This window comes from Columba livia, chromosome 13 (assembly GCF_036013475.1).
Source record: "Columba livia isolate bColLiv1 breed racing homer chromosome 13, bColLiv1.pat.W.v2, whole genome shotgun sequence".
Taxonomy (NCBI): Eukaryota; Metazoa; Chordata; class Aves; order Columbiformes; family Columbidae; genus Columba; species Columba livia.
The window spans coordinates 4964425-4983500 of NC_088614.1; the positions used below are offsets into that span (position 1 = coordinate 4964425).

General features: G+C 45.3%; 1 protein-coding gene across 2 annotated transcripts in view; it reads right to left on the reverse strand.

Moving 5' to 3' along the window:
- The window catches only part of PHLPP2 (PH domain and leucine rich repeat protein phosphatase 2), a 31582-nt gene extending 12917 nt beyond the window's left edge, over positions 1-18665 (reverse strand). The window contains exons 1-10 of one of the 2 annotated variants that reach the window (XM_065028238.1): positions 18648-18665; positions 17280-17518; positions 11208-11341; positions 9660-9850; positions 9094-9219; positions 7770-7924; positions 4015-4161; positions 2040-2270; positions 1146-1348; positions 585-645 (exon numbers count right to left, since the gene is read on the reverse strand). In XM_065028238.1, the coding sequence (XP_064884310.1) occupies positions 585-645; positions 1146-1348; positions 2040-2270; positions 4015-4161; positions 7770-7924; positions 9094-9219; positions 9660-9850; positions 11208-11262 (1169 nt within the window). In that variant the 5' untranslated portion in view covers positions 11263-11341; positions 17280-17518; positions 18648-18665. Of the gene's footprint in view, positions 1-584; positions 646-1145; positions 1349-2039; positions 2271-4014; positions 4162-7769; positions 7925-9093; positions 9220-9659; positions 9851-11207; positions 11342-17279; positions 17519-17798; positions 17998-18647 lie in introns of those variants that run through there. The other variant, XM_065028237.1, reaches the window with a different exon arrangement.
- Positions 18666-19076: the final 411 nt, after the last annotated feature.

Here is a 19076-nt window from a genome sequence, read left to right on the forward strand (position 1 = left end):
TGTGTAATGCAAACTGAGCTGGTGCATGACTGGTAGAAGTACTGATGCAAGGTTCTGATGACCAGGCTTTTTGTTTACAGCACTGACATCAGCAAAACAGGCCACCCTATGCTATCCTGCTGCTGTGCTTCAACCCAGAACTGAAGCAAAAGGTGCTCAGGTCCCCTGGGTATCCTGTCTTACAGGTCTCACAATGCTGCTCCGAGGGCAGACGTCAGCAATGAAGCCAACAGCAGGGATCACTGGCAGCTACTCTAACTGTTTGCTCCACAGACTCCCACCACTCAGCTCAGTAAGCTGCCACAAGTCCAGTGGTCCGTGCTTTGTTTTTGTGCTGCTGACAACCTAGAGCTGAAGGACAGCCGGTCACCTCAACGGGTCGCACTGGTTCAGAGGGGCTTCTGCTCTCGGATACTTGCATCACCCTTTAGTGCTGGGCTTTCGAGTTCTATTGTGAAGGCAGAATGACTTCCCTCAATTGCTCTCAACTCTTTCAAAAACTTGAAAGCTCAAGAAAATTTCTATCGAAACCAGCAAAGGTGTCCAGATACTTGCTTTATATTCTGTGGTGTATAGTTACTTACTGAGAGAGTTCTAGACATGTCAGTTGACCAGGAACTGGATAAATATTGACAGTTGTCAGACCTGATGAAGTAAAGCAAATAATTATGATTGCAGGGCTTCAGAGGAAAAACAGCATATAGGAGCAGACAGAGTAGCTAGCAAGTGATACCCATAGTCTTACTTTATGGATATTCAGGGTTTCTACTTGTAGTTCTCAGAGTTCACACTTCATACATCTGCCATATCACACGACAGCTTTTCACTATCCCGTTTCTCCATCTGCCACGTGGGGCACCAGAACAAGGAAAAACTGTACTTTTATTTGTGGACTCCCAAACACATCTCACTGGAAGAATTCCTTGGACAGTAAACTCAACCCCACAACCTCCTCCCGTTACACAGCCTGCTTGCACACATACATATGTGATCCCTAGGAGCTGACCTCGGAAGACCCATCACACATGGTCTCACTGCTGTAACATCAGCACAAGTTCTTTTGTGTGTGTGGGAGAGGACAAAGGGCTATTTTAATTTGTTCCCAGGGCTTGAAGGAAGAAGGTGAAGAACGCAAAGGGACGTACAGTTGCTGTTTGCATAGAGGGCCCGCAGGGAGAAGCCACTCAGCGTCAACTCTTTCAGCTTATTCCGCTCGCAGTGCAGCTGCTCCAGGCTGCCCAAGGAGCTCAGATCCAGATCTGTCATCTGATTGTCTCGTAAATCCATGTAAGTCACAGATTTGTTCCCCTCCAGAGTGTCAGTTGCTGCTCTCTTCAGGTTGTTCAGCCTAAACACTCAGAGATAGGAGTTCTAAAGTCAGAAAACAAGGCACTGAACACTGGACATCAGTAAAAAGAAAGAAGCAAGAAGAGGAAAGGAAGAAGGATGAAGGATAATGCCAAAGGTGAGCACAGTGAAACGCGTGAGGAGTAATGGTGGGTTTCAGGTAGTGAACACAAAGGAAAACATTTCCTTTGCACTGCTATGTGAAACCACTTTACTAGTTCCCCAATGTTTAAGAGATTCTGAAGGTTAGTCTAGAAGCCAGAAGCCAGGCCAAGGGACAGCTACTTTGCACAGCCACAGGAAGCCAACGCAGAGACCAGACACTAGGCTGCTGTGCCACTGACAGAAAGTTCTTTGTCCCTTTCTGAGAGCTCTGCAGTCGGCAGCCTGGAGAACCAGAACCACAGCTCTGGGACAGGGGGAAGGCAAAAAGGGCAGGAGAGATCAAAGCTCATGGTAACCATGGAACAAAAGAGGAAACTCGAGGGCTGAGCCACATTCAGTGGCTTAAGGCATTGCTCAGTTAACCTCGCTTCTCTAAGTGAATTCTGCACTCCCCAAAAGCCAAACAATCAGTAAGAGAAAAAATTACACCTAGCTTATTGCAAAACGTGCTAGAAGTTACACAGCTCCTCTGCTGTAAAAGAAAGTGGCATCTGGTTCACACACACATGCGAGTTTTCCCCCCTCACCTCAGGTCCACACTCTTGATGTGACTCATACGGTTCAGCGCCGCAAGGTCCAGGGTGTCCAGCGAGTTCCCTGCCAGTGCTAGTTTGTCTAAGACCACGAGTTTCTCACAAACTGCTGGCAGTTCACAGAAGTTATTGAAGGAAAGCCCAAGACAGCTGAGCTGTTGCAGACTTCCCAGTTCTTCTGGTAAGGAGGTGAGGAAATTCCCGTCAAGCCAGAAGGTCTGGAGGCTGCAGCAGTGAAAAGGAGAAAGGAAATAATTCAACAAAGAGTAGTGAACACTTAGCGTTTTCAGTTAATTTCCTTGTACAACTAGCTCATCTCAATGTGGTTACTTTTTAAAGATACCTAAAAGCTAATTTTGTTCTTATACACGTGAAGTTACTGGAGCACTTTTATTATGCATGTAATGGGCTTGGCATGTATGTAATACCAAATTGCTCCTAAATTATTTTGGAGGTAAACTTCCACTTGTGCCAAAGATTCTAAGTTACCATAAACAAAACACAAATCAGTACTTACACTGTAAATGGAAGATATTTACCAGTCACTCAGTATTCTACAGACTAATAACTCCTCACGTAGCACGCTGGACAATCTTTACAAGACCTGTGACAAACTAAACCCACACCCAACAGCAGCATCAGTACTGATTTGTTTCATAAGAAACAGTAAAAATCAAGTGCACCTTCATAATCCAATCGCTGGAATCTCATATCACTATTACATCACTTACATCTGTGGCACTTATGCACAGTTTAAATACAAATAATAAGCAGAAATTCAGAAAGTCACGCACCTCTGCAGCTGCAGAAAAATGTGCATTAACTTATTTGAGAAACAATACAACTGTCTTCAGACAACGCTTCATCTGCATCATGCTTCCTCATCTTTTGTACATCAGAAGCTGCTATGTTTTAACAGTAGTGATTAAGGAATTGAACCTGACCTGAACCTTGAACTGCCTTTGGTCCCCTTGTACTTTAAACTTGCATGTAATTAAGAAATCTGCAATCATTTTTGTGCAAGACATTTATGAATACTCAGGCAATATAACCAGCATGCTCATCCTTGTGTAAGTAAGGTCCTTGGGATCTGAGAGGTAAGTATATTTCTCCCTAGTTCTACAAAGCCCAGCTGATCTCCATATATGTTCCACTGTACTAATCTGTGGCTTCTGGAAATGTCCCTGACAGCATGATATTTAGAAACTCTTAACAGTTTTTATGCAAACATAACAATATTTACGGTTAACTGATAAGGCACCACCAGAACAGCAGTTAAAAAAAATATTAAAAGAGAATGTTGGAAGGAAATAACAAGAAAACAGGTAAGGGAATGAAAGATAGCAGCAGATGCAAAGAGAACAAGATACATTCAAAATTACATAAAAATTGGACATAAACCTCCAAGAAATCATACAAGTCACCCCAAAGTAAAAAAAAAAAAAAAAAACCCCAAACAAAAAACCCCCAAAACACACATTTCACAGATAACACAGAAAGCTTTGAGTTTTCTTAACCTGAAGTGAGAATATATTCATATGCTTAGAAGCCTTCACATTTACTCTAGTTCAGTAAGGTGGCACCTGTGATTCAAGATGCTAACTGACTCAACTGTCTTCCTAGAACGCTCAAAGTAGGCAAAATCCATTAGTCTCCTCCATTAGAAAACTGATTTACACTAATATATTTTACATAGGTAACAAATCAGGGAGGAACTCCCAAGTAATGAACGTGCTATATACCAGTGACTTAAAATGGTAACTGTATAAACATACTGTGATATCTTCCCTTTCAAGGAAAACCGAAGTTTATTTGACACGTTGGTTCTCGATGTTCTGCTGGGGTCAGCTCCATCACTCGGTCTCCAGAGGCAGGACAGGCTGCCCAGCTCTCAGGGACCTTCACATCAGCTGCGCTCCGGTGAAGCACCAAGGATGCTTACGACCACAGACAAAACCAATATACTCACTTCAACAGTTTGCCAATCTGGCTTGGCAAGTCACGAAGCCCATTGCAGGAAATATTAAGCTCTGTCAGAGTAGAGATCTCGCACAGTGATACAGGAAACTCTCCCAGTCTGTTATGAGACAGGTTCAGGCTCTTCAACTGAGAAAACCTATTGGCAAGAGTACCAGTTAATTCACAAACCTCCACGATCTCAGAGCAAAAACACACAAAACCAGTCAGAAATAAAGTTTAAGTCTGGGTACGCTGGCAATACAGCTAACTCATTAGGATTTAAGTCACCGATATTCTGTAACACAGCAGCAAGGCAGCAAAGCGATCAAATACCATGGTTTTACGGCAGAAACTAACAACCTTCTACCCTGACTCCTGACAAAACAACTCCTAGTGACTGCTACTAAGATTAAGGATACTAAAAATACTCAGTTCAAATGATTTACCTACAAATAATTATTTAGAGCAACAGACTATAATTATGCAGTTTGGGAGAACAGGAGCTGAAAACATTAACTGGAGCTATTCTGAGAATAAACCAGAAGCGGGGAATTCCCTGTCCCAGCGGGGCACGCCAGCCCAGCAGAGCGGAGGAAGGACGGCAGGAGCGCGCTGGACTGGCGCTGGGAACAGGAGCAGCCCCGAGCACCACCCGCGTGTCAGAGCGTGCGCAGGTGCGGCCACACGAGCACTGACCAGCGTCCCCGTCCCTGCGGTGCGGCTGCTGTTCCAGCTCCAAACAGGGACAGCAGACCGAGCACAGGCTGGGGTCACCTGCCAGAGATTCTTCTCAAAGAGTTCCTGCCTCTTTCTACAGGAAACAAAAGTATTTTCCACAAGTAATAACCTGCCCACCCCAAACTGGAACCATCAGAAATTAATCCAGTGGGGAAATGAATATCTTACTTTTATGAGACAACTGCAAATCTAACGTATTGTATGAGAGGAGTACTTCTTGGAGACATGTCCTTCATTCATCTGCTCTACCTACCATACGTTTTGCTAGGCAATAGGCATGGGTTGTTTGCTTTGGAAAGCACGCTGTCACATAAATAAGGGCATAGATATTCGATGTTGCTTAGGCCATGAACAGACTCTTTTGTAGTGCAACTGAAAGCCAAGGAGAAAGATGCTGTACTGGTAACAGCCTTCCTAAAGTGAACATATTGTATGACGCAAAGATCTAAAAATGATACAAAAATTGGAAACTTGCACACAGAACTTCACAACAATAATGGGAAAGAAGGAAACAATGAGGATAAACCTACAGATTTGAACTTTCTTATGATCTGGTTTAACTTGTAGAGATTTAAAAAAGATCACAGTTCTCAGAGTTTGGACTAAGTGAACGCTTTAATGAAACTGCTTTCTCTGGAGTTCTGCAAAGCCTTTTCCTATGGCACCTGCATTAGCACTTTGCATTAGGAGAACATGGTGAGAAGCTGCCCCAAGAGCCATGATGCTAAACACAGCAACATAACCAATTTTTAAAATCATCACTCTGCAACAACATCAAAGGAAACACAAAAGGCGCATAAAAGTTTCCAAAAGCTGGAGGGAAACTGGTATGCGACACTGCTCCTCGAGCGGACTGCCATATTCGGTGGGGAGGGTAATACTCAAAAGCCTTTTGAGTTCCCCTTCTGCTCCTTCTCCTTTGCCTCAATATTCTCAGCAGCATGGATGTAGGAACGGAATGCAAACCTAACTCTCATTACAGTTGTACACATGAACCATATATTATGGGGAATAAAGATCCCAAAATTGTTACGGCTCCTCGAGCTTTGGGTTGTGCTCTCATGGGGCATATTGAGACTAGAGCAAAGGGGTGGAAACACAGCAAGAAGCCCTCTGCGGGATGGCCATCCTCTGCTCGGCAGCCCAAACCCGTGTTGGTCCCAAATGTTCCCGAGCTAACGTGACACCCCGCTGTGTCACCACAGCATGCCAGTACAGCTCTGTATCAGCTAGCTAGAACGGCGGTAACACACAGGCACACGTACACACACGTGTGCACACACGCTTGTCAACAGAGATCAGACTTGATGTTGTTTTCCAGAAAACGAAGATACTTGAAAGCAGTACGCTACAGAAAATACAAGCTAGGAGAGGTCACAAAACAGGTGGTGTTATTTAATTTCCTTTGCTTAATGCTTCCCTTTTAATTATTTTGTTCCATTGTTTTATAGTTACAGGTAATGAGATTTCTAGAGCTTCAAAGATTTTCTCAGAGGAAGAGATCTGATCATTGCAAAAAATGTTGCTGTTTGGAGCTGCCCATCTCTGGGCACTGATAACATCTAGGCAAGTGAGCAAGCTGCTTCATTTGAGGCTGTGACCTGATAAACAGCCCAAAAACCTCAGAAAGAAAATCTTTTCAAAAGGCAACAAGCAGCCTTATGCGGGTTCCCTAATGCTACCTGTGTATTCAAGACTGTGTGAAGTGAGGGCTTCTTATATGGCTTTTGTTTGAGGATTTCAGCTTCATCAGACAGAGTCACTGCCAGGAAAGGAGTTGAGTTTCTGACATGTCAGATCTCTTGTTGACTACATACAAGGTCAAAAGAAATGTCAAGCCCCTTTGCTGATCCTGTGAACCAAGGATATCGCATTTTAGAAAATACAGTTCTGATACAGTTTTCAACACCATAAAACGTATTTAAAGAGAGGAGTAGAAAGCAAAATCTTGAATTATTTTAAGCAGCTTTTCCAATAACAGAATCTATTACAATTCAGCAGCTGGAAAACATTTAAAGAAGTTTGGAATTAAAACCAGACTAGACTCTGGCTCTCAATGAAACTTCAAAGAATTCCCACAGAGGAGCATTTTTTTTCCCTGTATGCCCACATGGGTACCTGGGCATCTCTGGCATTACTCTGCTAGAAGAAAAATGAAATAACCTGGTAATAGGCTCCTAGAGATCAAACAAAACTAAACAAAACCACACCAAAAACCCCGACCCAAATAAAAAACCTGCAGTTTGCAAAATTTCTCCAAATAAACTTTTTTTAAGGCATATGTTCCAAACAGAGGTATTTGATAATACGACTGAAGGCTTCCTAATGGCTTTCGAAATTCATAAACTCCTTGAATTATTTTTAGCATGTCTAGCATAGAAATCAACAGACAAACCTTCTCTGGATCTCTACGGTTTTTGGGAATTAATTTTAAAATATTTTTGTCAGACTCCTTCACTTACCTAAGGTGACTACATCACGTTTCTATTCCCCAACACACACCATCACACAACCGCTACTCTCTTAGAAGCAGATCATTACACATTGCCAAAGCAAAGCTGGAGTCTCACAGGCTCTCGGCCAACTCCAAATGTACATTAAGAACTTTCCAAAACAGGTTTTTTCAGGTCTGCACTCCTTCCTACAAAATCTTACACATGACAGCAACATTCTGCTTTTCCTCATCTTCCATATTACATGGCAAAATGTTCTCTGTTTAGCAAGCAGCCTTATATCACTATTGCATCTTCTCCATACAAATGGCATATCATTCTACAAGGCTCAGCTCAGACCCAACTTAGCACAGAGACTGTGGAAGGGAGCTCACAAATACTCTAAATCGTTGGAAGCTTATGCCTGCCAGTGCTGCTCAGGTCTGCTTCCTAGTCCCCTCATTTGTTAGAGCTTCCTGAAGATCAGCCTTTTTACCATCCCCAAGAAAATGGGCAATAAACTCCCCCTCCTCTTCATCCCTGGATGCACACGTCAAGAACTCCAAATGCAGAAGAAAAATCATTCTTTGCAGACCTGCAAAGGGAGTCGAGACTCCCCGCTCCAATTGCTCTCATAAAATTGTGTCGTAGGTTGAGGTAGGTGATGTCTTGACTGTAGAAGAGGTGCTCAGGTACTTCCTCGAGGCTGTAGCACGAAAGATCAACCATGCCAAGTCGCATAGACACAACCTGAAAAGAAGAAGGAAGACCTGCAGCTGCACAACAATTTTTCTCTGAAAGTGTGATGGAAGGCCAAAGAATGCAAGTAGTAAACAGCGTGCAAGAAGAGGAAAGAACCCCCTTGTACCCACACCAGGTAGAGTCCACGCAGGAAACTGAGTCCATGGAGTACGAGTTTATGCCATGTGCTACTACTGTTCCTGCAAGCCTTTAACAAGGATGCGTATCTGGATACCAACCAGGACACACAGAAAGTCCTGCTCTGTATGTGCAACAGGTGCTGCCTAAAAACTGGATGGTAAGAGAGCCAACCTAATGGAGAAAACCATATCTTGGGCTGAGGAAACTCTGGTGAGAAAACATTATCTCTGAGTGCCTCCCAAAGATGCGATCAGCAAGCGGAAGCAGCTGACTTTCCAGTTTACAGAACCTCTGCTTCGCATAGCTACTTCTTTTGACTTTTTTTTGTTAGCTTGTTTAGGGCATAATACTAGAAACATAACCTATTAAGACAAAAAAGTATCATAAATTACAGTTTTGCAACATTTCATAAAGTCTTTGCAAATATCAGATCTCCTTTCATTACACATGCTTTGTTTTGAGGTCTCTAGTGCTGCATTCCAGGTTTTATGACCTGCTTTCATATTTCCTATTATTTTTATATATATATATATATATATATATATATGAGGTCAAAGCATGGGTCAGCATTGAGCTATTGCCATCTAATTGTCCTTTACCATGGAATAAGGATGCAGCTCTGAACAAAGTACATTTCCATGCTGACCTATGATCTCTTGTGTTAACTCAAACCTACCATCATGCCAGTCCAGGCCACAGTTTAGGCAGATTCAAGTATGACAACAGACGAAATTTATAGGTTTCTATGGCTGTAAAGCCAACCAGGCCCTGTGGTTTGCTCTAGTGACCTGTGACTAGCTACTCTCAATAGGTGCAGCAGGGCTGGAAAAAATGCAGAACTACTACTCGACATTGTTGCACAGGCAGATGGAGAAGGCTAAAAGAAAATCTCGGTAGTCCTGAGCACATAAGAAATGAAGAAAGCCGGAAAGTGTCCTGGGTACTTTCTCCAGCATCCTGGCCTCACCTGCGCCTGCAGCAGAACCCCCTCCTCACCCCGCACCCGCCGCCCAAAGCACTGCAGCCCCCCGCCTCACCGTGGCCGCCCGCCGGTGCCAGCGCTGGCACTCCGACAGCGTCTCAAAGGAAACGTGGTACGTCTGAGCCTGCGCTCCCGCAGATGTGAAAGCAAGTGTGTACTGACGACGCTTTATCTCCTCCACCTGCAAAGGGAAAATTGAAAACCAAACAGTCTGCCTAAATGTCAGCAATTACAATGGCTCTGAAGCCTGGAGTGAGGTATTACTGACCACCAGCAACATTACATTTTGCTGAAAACAAGTTGTAAAGTTATTGGAGAGAAACACAGAAGTAAATTGTTCTTAACATCTTCCTGCTGAAGTAGATCCAAGAAGTCATAATTTACAGAATGCCCCTTCACACCATTGGCTACTAATGTGAAAGCAGAACTAGTGCCTCCCTGTTTTATTTGCCTTAAGACCACTACCTAAGCAAAGCAAGTAGAGAGGGGTTGTACAGCTCTCTGCATATGTTCATGCAGTAATTTGCTATGAAAGCCTAGATTAACCTCCTGTGCATAATACCCATCATTATAATCCCTTTTTCCTTTCTAAGCCACAGGAAGCCAGCAAAACAGTCTTACCTTCCCTCCAACGAGAGGCAAGATGTGCATCTTCCCTGCGTGGCTGTCTTTCACAGAGGACACAATGAGGCACGTACCACAGAGAATTACCAAGCGCTCTGCCCACTTGTGCAACTGCGTCTTTCCTTTGCGTACATTATAGATTCCGGAGAGCAGGATGCGATCCAACTGTTCCACTTGACATGGCTTTTCTGAAGATAAAGGGGACGTTAGCGTTTACTTCCCGTTGATGATCTTTAAAGGTCCCTTCCAACCCAAAGCATTCCATGACTCTACAACTCTAAGTAATGTTTCTCTGGCTAAAATGCATTACTTCATCCCTTATGTTCACAGCTGCAGGCTTTGCAAAATTATTACATAATCCTCTATAGCATTCCCTCTAACTCCTCCGCTACCTTTAAGAACTACTTTGTCAGCATTCATTTTTACTTTCTTACAACAGGTCTCCTGAACACTCTTCAATCCTCACACTTCTTCCTTTACAACCTCTTTCTAAGCAGGACTACCCTGCCACACCGACTGAAACTACTCAGTTCCATCTTCTACCTACTTGCTTCTATGGAGTCATTGTGCCTGAATCTTCAGCAGATCCTGCTTGACACACCCCCCAAAAACTGCTCTTTTTTTTCCTCAAATACTCTCTGCAACCCTGTGCTCGATGCCTCTCCTCATCCCAGCTGAAGTAACTATTGACTCCCTCCTCCTTGCCCTGTAAATCTGGGCTACGAATGTCATGCTTCTTTCCATCCACATTATACGTCTACACTGCTTTGTGTGTTCTGCACACAGCTTCCAGACAGAAGGGGTTTGTCTTGGGCAAAGGGGTAGAGAAGCTGATTGCTTATGATTCCATTTTTTGGCACTGAATAAACAAATGATGGCTAGCAGCTTAGGCTAGCCAGCCCCGCTACGCAAGAACAGCTTTCCATTAAAAGCACTTTGATTTTTTTTTTAAATGCAAAAAATACACAGGTGAAGCGTTTAAAAGTAATGAAATAATTTCATTATCAGATTTGCTTCCCCCTTATTTCTTTTATATTTACTCTTCATCTCAGTGAATTCCTTTTCTGACTGCTAGCACCACACACCAACAGGCCCACGACTCTTGTTCTGTTGCTCCTTATGCACATGGTATCCTGGCCAAACCTATTCCACAGGCCACTCACAGGTCTTGCTTCTGCAAGGAAACACACGGGCTTTCGAAGGGCAGCCTGCGTTTGTATTAACCAGCTGGCACCTTCACTCTCTGCCTCCAGGCTGCAGAGGTATTAGACCAGGAACTTCCCTGCCCATATCCACACATATCCTTGCCCAGATCCTCCTGTGGAGCTGTCACTTCTCAAGACACACAAAGGATCAAGAGAAATAAAGAATTATGGGATTTTTCTTTAATCTTGAAAACCCTTTATTTTAAGAAATGCTGACTGGCATTGTGGGTGTTTGATGTAGCCATCTGTGAACCAACAGGTCAATGACTTGGGCATCAAATGAGTTCCACCTCACAGCTCAGGCTACAGGAGCAGCGAGTGCACACACACAATTTCTTACCACTGTAAAAGCGAATCATACAGCTGAGATCAGAGTTTGCTGCCTCCTCCTGCATTCTGACCGGATCATCAAAGCCCAGCCCAGCCAAGTAGTCATACACAATCTGAAGGGGTTTTTCTGTGGGCTCCAGCCTCCTGTCAAAACATACAAGAAAGTAGTTTGAGAACACAAAACGGACTAAACAAATCAGGTTGCAGCTAAAGCGTAATGAACACGCTGGTTGTTCTGCTCCTCTGCCGCAGTCTGGCGAACACGCCGGGGTCTGCGCAGCCTGCTTGCCGGGCAGCACTCGCTCACACTGCAGAGGAGAAACAGGAAGGAAAAGCGATGGCATAAGCCATAGGACCCATGATCATTTCCATTCCATAATTTAAGGAGCACCAGCAGGAAACAATGACAAGAAACAAAACCAAAAATACTACACAAAAAGATGCCAAATAATTAAAAAAACCTATGTATAATGACTGAAAGATATAAAAGAACTCTACTTAAATTTCTCTTCCAATTACAGACGGGAGCAAAGCATACAAGAATCCTCCTGAAGAATAACTTCTAAAAAGAAAGAAAATAGAAATTTCCCATTCTCTTTAGTTCTCATCAGTGCAAGATTATCATGCTTTGGCAAATACCTCAAACTGTACATTTAAATAAAAGATGCTTTCAGAACTACAGCACACCATAGGAAGGATTCAGTGGCTAACTTGAATAAATGGCAATAAGAGAAAGTTCTCACGAAACATCAGGTTTAGTATATTCAGAACAGAAAAGATGTTTTCTGATCCTCTCATCTCACTTCTTCCAGACAAGCTGAATTGCTATTTTCTGAAATAAAAATAAGGGTTTCAGGCTAAATTGAAATAAATTTTACCACTTCTTTTTTTAGCTTACCAACATTCTGTAAGCGTTAGCACCACGACTATTCGCTGTATCCTTGAACTGACTAAATAAACCATACAGATGCTTCTTGGTTCTATATCTGTGTTTATATCTATATTTATATTCTTGGTTCAAACCACTGTTTGGCACATTCACTCATATGCCTTCAATCCACAAGCCTTCCTGAACTGCAGTTTTTGCAAGTTAAAGCCTCTTTCCTCTTGTTGTTAGTATTTAGTACACTTGGGTTTTACATAACTATATCCAGCGATACTGAAAAGCAGGGTTTTCCACATAATACTGAATGACAAACCACCTAGAAAAACCCACTGCACTGACTTAGCGCTCATCACTCTCTGTCCATCTCTGCCATCCCGAGCTGTCACCTTTCTTTTAGCCACAGATTAACAGAGCAACTGAACAAGGCAAGTTTACCTTTCTTCATTCAGACATACACTAATCTGTCATGAAAAAAAACCCACCTTACACTGAATAACCATTTCCAACTTGTATGGTATCAGCCAACGAGGCTTATTGGTTTGCGCGTTGTTTTTCTACCAAAGCCATCCCAACACAGAACCAGAGCTCGGTTTGGGTTGAAGGGACCCTCACAGCGCCCCCGCCCAGGATGGGGCAGGGACATGGTCACCGACCGGCTGCTCAGAGCCCCGTCCAACAACACACGCTGCAACAGCGACTGAGGCCTCTGGCGGTCCAGATCAACATTTCAAAGCATCACGATCAAGTTTGTTCAGTAAGACGTCTTTTCTGTTAAACTTTGTTGACTTGCATACATCATTTATACTGTGTGTGTTAACATGAAATAATTTATTACTTTATGTACCAAACCTTTGCGCTTCTTCTCACCTGAAGAACAAAAATATTTCTGATTTTTAAAAATTATTACACTATAGAGTTTCCACTATTACTGACAGCTTTACAAAAGTCGTATCATAACTAAGGCAGCACTGTTTTCATAAAACATGCACCATTTACAAGTCATCCAGGCTCCCTTTGCAGTCAGCACGACACACCTCAAGAAGTAAAATGACCTTAGGTATTTCAAGCTCTTGATTTGACACACAGGACCTCTGCATCAGAAACAGAATTACTCTCAAAGTTACGGTCCAAACCAACAAAGATTCTGGCCTGAAAAGACAAAGTAGTTGATACACAGCTGATTCAAAAATCCAGTTCTTACCACTCAATGTCTGCTAAGACTGATCAGTGCAACTCTGCTCCCCACTTTGTTTTACAAGGAAATACATCGACCTGCTGGCCAGACAGTGTATGTGAAATAACCCCCTTCCTTCCACTGCAGAAATTGTCTCTCAGAGCTTCTCCTGACTCCTTAGCTGATGTCAGGCCCAGCACACTATAGTCTTTAAGCCAGTCCTAAATATCATCAGAGTTACTGGTAAATTTCAACTAATGAATAGGCTTTTAGTTAACGGACAAAGAAGAAAAACCTTGATCTGCATCTTCAAATCCACCCAAAGGATCACTCCCTGATAGAGTTGGTTTGCTTTGAAACCTGTTCTTATTCCTTCCTTGAATGGACTAGTAGGATTTAAATTCTAGTTTATGAAATACCAGCTGCCTTACCCAGTAAAAGGCATTGTTTATTCACACCAATGTCCACCTCCAGTCACAACCTTCGTTGATTTTATGAGTTATCCTAATTTCGTGAAGCTTCCAAGGCAACCAAAGGCAATGTCAGAGAAAGCAATTTGATATGCACTGTAAGTGCAGTCCAAAACTCACACAGGACACTGATATTCAAATCCCAGGTGTGAGCAGCCGACAGTCAGCAACGCATGCTGCTGGTGCCTTGTGGGGTTTTGGGGTGGTGCTTTTTTTAAATAGAAAAAACATTTGGAAAACTGCCTTTTCTTTCTGCCCCGTCTTTAAACCAGAAAACAAAAGGAAATAAAGAGCTACTCAGTGTAGTTTAATGCAAACTCAGATACATTTCAGCAGAAAGCACGATGCCCTCCTTACCCTCCCCGGGCTTATCAATACTCTTTTGGTATCCAAATCAGACGCTATAACATACATGTACGACAAGGATAAAGCTTCTGCCATATTCCCAATTATTTGTAATGCCTTTTTTGAAGAAAAAAAACGTAGTGAAAGCCAAATTCACCTAAACTTTAAAAAAAACCAAACAAACTTGAACAAATGCTTAGAATCCACAGAAGTTAAAGGGACATAATGTCGAATTACTGAGCTGAGATGATTACTGCTGTTCAACTTGCCACCAATTCAGTGCAAGACTCGGCTTTTCACTTTGTTGAACTGCATGAGGAGCATCTCTGCCTGCCCAGGTTTAGTTGTTTAGCTCTGTGTCAAATTCTAATCTCAAAACCACACAGAAGTTACCTGGTACCACTTCATGTGTCTTAGAAGCAGAATCCAAATTTGACTCAGTATCACAAAAGTGTAACTTGCCTCTGTAAGTGGGATGACTTAACTCTTGATGATGTCATCCACTTTGCATCTTCAATGAGATGAGAAGTCTTCTGAAATAATTTGGAGAGCCTATAAGCAAGGACCAGATCTCATGTTTTCCACAATAAAATGGAAAATAGCCTCCAAAACAAATACCTCAAAAAAGGAAAACAGAAGTCAGGAATGGAAATTCAAAGGGTGCTGATCAGCTGCACCACCAGCAATCACCCTGACACTGCTCATCTTCCTGGATGCAGATCCGAGTCTGGCTAAGATAGAGCTCTTTGTACAACCAGTGTGAAAAGCTGATTTACGAAATGCTTTTCCTTTCCCTCCTTTGAGAGATGGACATGGGACAAGAGCTTAGTTCAAAAGAGCATAATGCCATCAATGCTTCTCTCTTTGCAGAAATTTCTTCAGTTCAGACCAGGCTCTCAGACTTCTTAGGACCTTCTGTCAAGATCTAGAAGCTTAGAGCCAAGCACTTCTACAAATGCATAACTGAGGCTTACGTTAATGCTTAAGAGATTAATTAGTATTTGTGAACACGTTATTAAAGCAATCAGCAAACTTTGTTCAAGGAAGCGCAGGGGGATCTCTTGATCATTCTGTCACCTTGCTGTGGACACCAAGCAGGTTCCCTTCCCGCTGCTCACACAGGTGTTACCGACCCGGCGCTGGTAACTCCCTCTACCGGGAACACCTCCAGTGGGAAGTAACTCGGGGATCTCTTCTGTGGTAAATGCATTCTGAGAATTACAAGGCACAGGCACGCTGCAATCGAGAACCCTGCATGAAGGCTGAGACAAAGCTGGACGCAGCACTAGACACACCAAGAGGCAACAGGAGTGGGAAGTAAACATTTACAATTTGGTACTTGCTTCCAAAACAGTGGTAGCAGGACCAGTTTGCTAATCCAGAACAAAGCCTGACACAAACCAAAGACAGGCACAGCTACCTTGCATGGGGAGACAGATACTACAAACAAACACAGGAGCCTTTTCAAAAGCTAAAAAAATCCCCGACAACGTTCCCTTCTGAACACATCTACAAGCTCTACCCAGCCTTCTTCATGATCTGCAGCAAAGGGTCTGCTCTTCTTTCTAAATGCTGGAAAATCCATTCACTGTTAGAGTCCAAAAAAGCCAATTTCCTTATAAATTCTTCAAGCCATGAACGGAGATTTTCAGCTGCCTTGATGGTTACGTTCAAGTGTCCGTGGACCCTCACACAGTATTTCGGACTAACCCATCCCTGGTTCTGATAACCCAGGCTGTGCAAGGCAAACAGCTCTAAATAACTTCTTTTACAACAGTCGGTTTTAACCACATCCTATCCTCTGCATCTCTCGCCACCAACACTCCCTCCTTCCACCTCATCAAACACATGCCATGTTTTTAAAACGTGGACACATACAACTCCTGACTTTTGCTTCGCTACCAAAAACCAGTGACTAGTACTGTTCAGCGCGTGTTGTCTCACCTGCTCACCTTTCAGGTAAGGAGACCATGGTATATTTTTCCCCTGAGAACAGGAGTGGCAGCTTTATAACTGATTCTTATATCCAGAAGATTCAATGCAAAGTCTGAATCCTAACAAACCTAATGGGAGCCTGTAAACCTAGAGGAGTCCATAATACACCCACATAATAAAGTTCAGGCACATTAAACCCTGAGCTGTCTATTTTCAGTCTAAATCGATTACAGGCATAAGACGCATCTGACGCTTGAGCCTTCTTTATGTTAGCCTTACTAAACAATGTTTCTGTCTACCTTTAATTATTTACCTGGCAGCTCTTATTAGCAAAAAAATTAATAACACATACATTTTACATGATATAACTGTGAAAGTACTTTATGTGTTTCACTGACTCAGAATAACTGTCCACAGCCTCTTAAATAGCCTAAGTTTTCTGGACACTAAAACATTCACACCATAGAACGTAACTTCCCTGGTTTTGGCTGAGATAAAGTTAATTTTCTTCCTAGTAGTTGGTATAGTGCTGCATTTTTGATTTAGGACAAGAATAAGGTTGATAATGCACTGCTGCTTTAGTTGTCGCTGAGCAGCGCTCACACTAAGTCAAGCAGTTTTCAGCTCCTCGCGCTGCCCTGGCAGCGAGGCTGGTGCTGCGCAGGAGCTGGGAGGGGACGCGCTGCGACCGCTGACCCCAGGGACGCTCCATACGGCGTCTACTCAGTATATAGACACGGGGAAAGTCATCCAGAGGGCTGCTGCTTGGAGACTGGCTGGGCATCGGTCAGCAGGTGCTGAGCATCACATGTTTTGTATGTGCTTTTATCATTAGTGCTATTTTCCCCTCTTTTTCCACCCAATTAAACTGTCTTCCTCTCAACCCACAAGTTTCACCTGTTTTCCGATTCTTTCCCATCCCACTGGGGGGTGACCGAGCGGCTGTGCGGTGTTTAGCTGCGTAACATGTTAAACCACAACAAACTGCATATGAGCAGTAGCCTCTACCTACAAAATTAGGATATATTTCTGGTTGAAGCACCAGCCAAACCCTCCCAGCTAAAGCACCAATGGCTTAACTAAGAAACGTGCAAAAGGTGCACCACCACTTCATTTTCATGAACTGCATGACTCAAAGGTGTGTCTAACTGCTCCCCATGGCCTGTGTGCTCCGCGGCTGCCCTGCTAACACACACAGACACACAGTGAACAGAGCCCTGCAAGACTAAAGCAAACGTTCCTCAAACAGATTTATCACTTCTCAGCCCTCACCGGACCAGGTCTCCATGAAGTTGCAAAAAGAGGTTTTTCCTCCCCTCCCCATCACAAATCTCAGACACGGGGGTGTCCACCGTGCACAGCACCAGGCGCAGGTCTGAAGAAGCCGCGGAGTCTCTTCCATAGACGCACACGCAGCCCCGGCCGGTGTCCTCCTTCAGCCAGTCCCTCTCGCGGGAGCCAAACCGGCTCCTGTTCAAGCAGCTCCGGCTCCCGTTGCGCTTCACGATCCTCTGCAAGGCAGCACAGACCGGGGCGTCAGCAGCGGCCCCGCCGTGACCGCCCCGCCCGCCCGGCCCCGCCGCCCCGCTCGGCTCGGGACCGCTCGCCACGGGCCGCCGGGAGCCCCACGGGCCGGACAGGGCGCCGGGCCGCCCCGCTCGGGCACGGACACACCCCGGCCCCGCTCGGCTGTCCCGCCAAGGCCGAGGCGGGCAGCGGCCCCGCTGCGGTGAGTCGCCCCCGCCCCGCCGAGCAGCCCCCGGGCGGCCGCAGGCCCCGCTCCCTCCTCACCTTCAGCACCCGGATGCCGCCGCGGGGCCCGGCCCGGCCCCTCCGCGCGCAGCCCGGCGCCGCCGCCTCGTCCTCCTCGGGCCCCGGCGCCTGCCTGGGCCCCGGCCCGGCCCCCGGCCCGGCCTCCCCCATCGCCGGCCGGACGCCGAGACCCCGGCAGCGGCGGCGGCCCCGCCCCGGCTGCGCGCAGGCCTCGCCCCGGAAGCGCGCGGGCTTCCGCCGCGCAGGCCCCGCGGCTGCGCGGCCGCTGCTCCGGGGCCGAGCGGGGACCGAGCGGTTCGTCCTCGGCGGGGACGGCGCACGCAGCAGCGGCCCCGCCGCGTTACTGCCCCGGCCTGGGCCGCCCGCCCGTCTGCCCGAGGGCGCGCCGATCCGGAGCCCCCGAACAGCGCGTTTGTGCGACTCCGTCCCCGCGGGTTCCGCAGCAAGTGCGGGGTGCGAGGGAGCAGCACCCGCTGACCTGCGCGCCGAGCACCTGCGGGGAGCAGCCGGACCCGCCCGTCCCCCGCCCCGCTACGAACAATTACCATCGTTACTGTGCATTTTACCGGAATTTGATTAGTGCTTTAGGAGAGCGTTATTTAAGAGAGATTATTTAACAGGATCGAGCCCATTAGAAACAACAACAGCAGCCTCCCGCCTTCCCCATGATCAGCAGCGCCCCGCTTTCACACCCTTTTGGCCTGCCACCACCACTTTGCTACACTAGTTTCTGGTCATTCCCAGACTGAAGTCCAGATGTGCTTTCCAAATTCTCCCCGTTGGTACTTTAACTACACCAAACACCTTGGGTTCTATTCCGTGTTTCCTTCGCGCGGCTCCCACCTCCCTCCCGGCCTGTCTGCTCACCTGTGCACTCAACGCCAAGGGTCCACCCGGGGCCCGAAATGAGCGACTGTTTGCTGACGCACGAACCGGCACTTTCCGATGCCATTTCTGAGTTCTGCGGAGTCTGGAGGGCTCTCCTCCTTAAAAATACAGGACTGACAGACAACCATCTTACAAGCAAGGTCAAAAGTATTAGTTCATGTCATTAAAGCAAGGCAGCCACAGAAAAGGCCACCTAGTCCTTAACGTTTCCAGACTATACGCACAAGGCTGAGATGACTTTAAAAATAAATCAAATTTTCATTGGGTTTTCGCTAAAGAACAGCACAATTACAATGCATTTCTAGCTACACTTCAGTAGTTCTGCAACTACTTAGCCCCAAGAGGTCTCTAAAAGGACACATGACAATACTGAGGGCATTGTTCCTTGCAGGGAGGTGCAATTATGTG